This window comes from Austrofundulus limnaeus, unplaced genomic scaffold, assembly GCF_001266775.1.
Source record: "Austrofundulus limnaeus strain Quisiro unplaced genomic scaffold, Austrofundulus_limnaeus-1.0 Scaffold9, whole genome shotgun sequence".
NCBI classification, from domain to species: Eukaryota; Metazoa; Chordata; class Actinopteri; order Cyprinodontiformes; family Rivulidae; genus Austrofundulus; species Austrofundulus limnaeus.
The window spans coordinates 3,701,426-3,707,697 of record NW_013952411.1 but is presented as its reverse complement, the minus strand read 5'-3'; the positions used below and the strand labels follow the sequence as shown (position 1 = coordinate 3,707,697).

Genomic DNA, 6,272 nt, shown 5'->3' with positions numbered 1-6,272 from the left:
AAATCAATTAAAGTGAAATCAGCATTATTATTTTATTATTTTTATTTTGTGTGTGTGTGTTTTTCCTGCAGTTTTTAAAGGGTGACTTTGCTATTCCACAAAAAGCTCATGATTTTCCACCAGTAAACAGGGTTTGGCGCACGGTGAGAGACCGTTCTGTCTCATTATTGTTATGATAGTTGGCCAGACAGCCATATGTTCACCCACAGACAGAGCCAGCAGAGAGTGGACAAACTGCTGCTGGCACCACCCGGTGCACAGACGGAATCAGAAAGTGACAATCAAGGTCACAAACACCTTCATCTCTTCAGACAAACACTAATCTGTGGAATAATTACTCTGTCTTTTACTTATTTAATTTATTCAAACTACTGCAAAGGTTCTTGTTTTGGCATCTGAAATCTTAGAATCTTGCACTCATTATTTGAAACTAAATGTGTTTTTAAATAAACTGTGATTTGGGGAAGAGACAGCATCACTTTAGGTCCTGTGGTGTTTTAATTGCTATCATTCTACAGATAAAACAACTCATAAATGTTTTGTTTATCTTTTAAAGGCTATTAAACTCATTTCGAGAGCTCAAAAACAAACACGGTGTGTTATTTTGTACCATCTATTATGTCTGGGTCCTTCATCTTTCCCTCTGAGGTCAGGGTTAACAAGATCCTACATCACATTAAAACACATGGCGCCAGAGATCAGATCACTCTCCTGTCCAGGAGATCTTGTGGATTAGACATGCAAAACAACAACAAGCTGTACATCATTAACACAAAGTAAAGTCAGCAGAAAAGTCTGTTCTAATTAATGAACATGACTCAGCATGTTTATCTTTAGCTCAGTAAAGGTGGCAGGGCATAAGGAGAAAATGCATGAATGTAACATGCAAACTTTTGTGCAAAGTAGGTTAAATGTATTCTATTTTTCCAGCAGGGGCAGAGCTAGACATTTTAGCATGGGGGGGCACGGGGGTGGTCAAGGCGGGACACAAAGAAAACTTTGATTTTAAAATTTAAGATGGTCACCACAGCTAAATTTAAATGACCATAATTCAGCTATTTTAAAACTAAATGAGCTGAAATATGTTGTGGTGTAGCCAAGAATGATTGCTAGTCCCAATTTAAGCTTACCGCTAATGCTTATTTTACAAAGGGATATAATTCAGCYATTAAATGCACAGCTGAAAATTTATGTAGTAGCCAATGTAAATACAAAATCCAAGATGGCCACCAAATTTCAATTAGTTGGGTCTCGGCCATTTTTTAATTTTATGTTAATTCAACCAAATTTATATTTATATTTTTTATATTAATTCAGTGGTTTAAAAAAGTTATTTTTTTCTTCACGTTTTATCTACACTAGATAATACAGCTAGGATGTATTTACATTGTTTAAGCTCTAACTCACCATCTTTTACTGCCAAATGTAATCCCCACCCCCACTTATCAGTCATTTGGGGGTGGCACCTGAGGTGGCCAATCCGGTGCCAGGTGTGACACTTGCCACCCTGGCCACACCTCTGGCTCCGCCCCTGATTTCCAGTGCATTCAAAATTCTAAATCAGGACCATTAAACTCAGTTGCTCAGTGGACCATAGTCACTAAAAGCCAATAGCTCAGGGACCGGATATCATGCAAATAAATAAATACAGTCTTCTTTATTTTTTATGTTTGGAAATTTAATTTAAAACAAAATAGATTGTAAATGTATTGTAATAATTAAATTAATTTTTTTTATATTTAATGAAATGAAGTCATTGGCAGTCAAACAGAGTGGTACAGTCCTGTCATTGATCATCTATAACATTCTGTTGTGTCAACACTAACCTGCAGCCGCAGTTGAATTAAATATTGTTATTATTTAAATATTTTGCTGTTGGAACAAACTGATATTTTACTCACAGAGCAGTTCTGGGAAGTATAGATCAGTTCAAGATGAATATCTGTGCGTCACTGTGAGTGCCTCAGGAAAGAACCTGCACAGACACTGTCGTGTTCTAACACAGGACGTTAATGAACACCAGTTTCTCATCAGAATAAATAAATAAATAAATAATAGCTGTTGGTATACGTAGTTACAGAAGACTCAACGTATCACTTTTTGTTAACATAACTGAAACCATTTCCTGAGATCCTAATTAAATTTCTGTYACATTTCTGTGACATCCAGCAAAATGCTATTAAAATCCTATTTAATAGTTTATCTTTAGAGCACTTTCTTCACATTCAGTCCAAGACTGTTTCTCTCTTCCTGGACCAAGCGCTCCTACAAATGTAGGGATTCTGCAAATGTGAAAAMAAACAAAGCATAAATTTGATCATTTAGATTTTTTTTTGTCTGCAGTTTGTTTATAGATAGTTGGAAATGATCCATGTTTTAYAAGACTCGTGAATCGTGTTCAGCAGGAGCAGGTTATCACTGAATAACGACCMGCGAGGATAGTTATTATGTTAACCCAAGTATTGCTTTGTTCTTCACATATAGGCTTCAGTGTTCAGATTCTAGAACGGTGATGTGAGTTGTGCTTACATGGACTAATTTGAAAAACATCACTAATTATTTTCACTTTTTTTCTTTTTGTTTAAAAAAGTGCTTTAACTCATTAAAGGTGCATGACAGAAAAAGAAAATTAGAAAGTCTGTTCTCTGGGACAGAAAATAAAAATAAAACACTGTCACAAAGCTTGAGGGTGTAAAACAAAACAGTCATTTAACAAAACAAAGTGCTGACATGCAGCAAAATCTACTTCTAAGATAATTTAAAGACAATCAAGAGGATCACGAGGAGCACAAGAAACACAAAGAGAACTGGAATCGGAAGCACAAAAACCAACAATGCCTCATGTTAGATGTTTATCTTTTTTTATCAAAAGTAGAGTTCGAGCTGAGCTTCAGGGTTCAGCACATAAACACATGCTGGATGTCACACAGCTATAACCACAATCAGCTGCGCACATGTCTGAAGAAATAAAAAAGAGAGGTCAGTGGTCTGAAGAGGCATGAAATATTCATGACAACATGACTGACACTAAAAGGGGCCTGTTATTGGCTGCTATGAGCCAGTGCCCCTCTGTGGACTCACCAGGCCATTGCAGTAATGTCCCCCAACAACAACCAGGTCGGCTTCTTTATCAGTTTTTATCAAGTCAGCTCATTGGTCCATTTTCCTTTTTTCTTTACAGGAAGTTTTGGATCTTCTGGTTTTAATTGTGTAAAAGCATTTTTATCACAAATAATCTTTTATAAAGGCTGCCAACAATACAGAAGACCTGGATGCAGGCTTGTCTTTGTAATCCTTTTCACCTGCGTGTTAATCTTAAAACAGTGAAAGTAATTTATTTATTTATTTTGTTTTTTCAGTCTGGTCGTCTGGACTCTCATTACCCGAAGGTGTGCGGTCACCAAGGCAATGTGCTGGATATCAAGTGGAATCCCTTCTTTGAAAACATTGTTGCATCCTGCTCTGAGGACACTTCGGTCAGTCAGCCAGAACTGATTAATTTTTTATGAAAATCTGCAAAAAAAGAAAAAAATATACATGCTGATAACTCACTGTGTTGAGCTTTTTTGCTGACAGCAGCTCTGGTTTCTGTTTTTATCATTCATTGCCTGTAAAATGGTGAAAAAACAACCTTAAAATGCCTTCAAGAAAACATGATTTTACAACACAGAAACAGAAAAATCCCAGTCAGATTCTCTCTGATTACATGACCTATAAAACTAAATCCTTTGAGTTTTTTTTTCTAGTACATCCTCCTGTTATGTCACTCAGCTCAGTACAGCCACATTTGCTCTGTAGTATTTTCACTTGTTGATGGATGATATCATCTGGTCCAACACAGAGCCTCTAGCACTCGTGGTAATCCGGTCTAATCCTGATGCACTTGGCTACATTGATACTTTGTGCTATTTTTGACCAAATAAATCTGATTACATCATGCTGGTTTTAGTTTGTTGTGAGTTTACCGTAAAAAAAAGTTTAAAAAATGTCAATGATAGAAACACTCTGAGGGGCAAGAAGAAGTCTGACGGTGTGTTTGTGTTATCTTTGTGTTTCTTTGTGGATGTGCCAGGTTCGAATATGGGAGATCCCAGAGGGTGGTCTGCGGCGCAACATGACGGAGGCYGTGCTGGAGCTGTACGGTCACAGCAGGCGGGTGGGTCTGATCGAGTGGCACCCCACCACCAGCGGCATCCTGTTCAGTGCAGGCTATGATTATAAGGTACTGCAGCATACCCCCCAAAATAACTCTGGAACCATTTAAACAGTGCACTCCAWGTCAGATTTACACAGAAAATTACACATTTGMTTAAAGCCATTTACTGTAGAAGCTGGACCTAAAGCAAGGCTTCCTGTGTTAGATTCTGATCTGGAACTTGGAGATTGGCGAGCCGGTGAAGATGATTGACTGCCACACTGACGTCATCCTGAGTATGTCCTTTAATACAGACGGCAGCCTGCTGGCCACCAGCTGCAAGGACAAAAYGCTGCGAGTCATTGAGCCTCGCTCTGGAAGAGTACTTCAGGTGAGACCTTTACCAAACAAAAACAATAGAACAGGTTTTTTTTACAATGTGAAACAGCGAAATGTGCCACAAAATAAATTGTTCATATCAGTTGATATCGATAAATACTTATTAGTTTTTTGTTGTACCAATTTAAAATTAGAAACAGGAGAAGAAAAGTCTGATTATCACTGCCAAACTGGTGACATGACTTTTCCTCTTTTATCCACAATTTCCTCTCGGGCTGTTGCCTCATTTTCTCCTTTCACTCCATGTTGTTCTTTATTTTGAAGCAGTTCTGAGGCACGGTGGTGAAACATGAAACTGCTACTGTGCATGTTACTCAACAGATTGTTGCTAGCTTACTAAAGAGTGAGTTAGCTGATGCCACCAACCTGGGTCGTGAGAGGTCGAGCAGCAAAAGCCTTTCCTCAGCCTACATCCCCCAGAATGCTGTGCGGTTCTATTGTTACTGATCACACGTCTATCGCAACATACGTTGTTATTCATTTATTGCCCAGCCCTTCCTGCTAATCACCATAAATACAGACACAAAACTGTATTTATTTTAAAGGAATGCTCCCTGCGGGTTAGTGGTGAGTTCAGATAATTGAGTTTAGTTCATAAGTGATGGTAGGATGGATCTACAAATAAASTACCATATAAAACATCTGATTAATCTATACTGCATGTGCTTCTCTCCTGCCTTGCTAAGAGGTGATCAAATCAAGCCAGCAGGTGCACAAAAAATATATATTTTAAGATGCTCAGATATTTTAGGTGACACATATTTCTGTTTTTGTGATGCTATTTACAACACAATGCAATTAGTAGATACAATAATTTTAACAATCCAGTTCAAGCTCAGGCTCATTTCGTTGTTGCAACACAACCAATAGGGGCCTCAGCCATCACTCAGACTGAAGCTTCACTCCATCATTGTGTCTCCCTCACCAGCATGCTAGTTACAAAAACCACCGTGTAAACCGAGTGGTTTTCCTGGGCAACATGAAGCGACTGATCACCACGGGGGTTTCCCGCTGGAACACTCGGCAGATTGCTTTCTGGGATCAGGTCGGGCAACACGTCCATATGGCTCATGCTCATTATGCCTCAACGAGTGGAGGAAGTGCGTGTGTTTGACTCTCTGTATGTGCTGCTCCTCCTGCAGGAGGACCTGTCCATGCCTATTGTGGAGGAGGACATAGACGGCCTCTCAGGACTGTTGTTTCCTTTCTATGATGCTGACACACACATGCTGTACCTGGCAGGCAAGGTCTGAACCAACCACACAAACACATTCATACATTTTATTTTTATACTAAATATAAAATGCAAAAAAAAGTTAAGTCATAAAAGAAGAGCAGAGACAAAAGAACACACTAAGATTTATGCTATCTTTTGCAGAAAACAAGTGCAGAGATTTTAGACAAAGGAGTATTAACTTTCTTTCCTAACGGGAGTACGCAAAAAAATAGTAAAAATTAAATTTTAAAAAATTGCTATATATATTCAATACAAAATGCCTGTGTATTCCTAAACATTAAACAATCAAATGTGTTTTATTCTGATTAGCTAATATGGCTGATACAAAATCAAAAGGAAAATAATTGAGTTACTACACCAAAATACACATATTGAACTAAATAGATAAAATAATGCAGGCCCATATACAGCATATAATAAAAAATGCCAAACAAATGGCAATTTTCTAATTGCAATTTGACCAACACACACACACACACACACACACACACACACACACAC

The 6,272-nt window shown here is 38.1% G+C and overlaps 1 protein-coding gene across 3 annotated transcripts in view; it reads left to right on the top strand.

Moving 5' to 3' along the window:
* The window catches only part of coro2ba (coronin, actin binding protein, 2Ba), a 42,097-nt gene that overhangs the window by 30,915 nt on the left and 4,910 nt on the right, over positions 1 to 6,272 (top strand). For all 3 annotated transcript variants that reach the window (XM_014001560.1, XM_014001561.1, XM_014001562.1), the window contains exons 3-7: positions 3,360 to 3,476; positions 4,073 to 4,222; positions 4,362 to 4,526; positions 5,463 to 5,579; positions 5,677 to 5,781. In XM_014001560.1, coding sequence (XP_013857014.1) covers positions 3,360 to 3,476; positions 4,073 to 4,222; positions 4,362 to 4,526; positions 5,463 to 5,579; positions 5,677 to 5,781 — 654 coding nt within the window. The remainder of the gene's footprint in view (positions 1 to 3,359; positions 3,477 to 4,072; positions 4,223 to 4,361; positions 4,527 to 5,462; positions 5,580 to 5,676; positions 5,782 to 6,272) is intronic.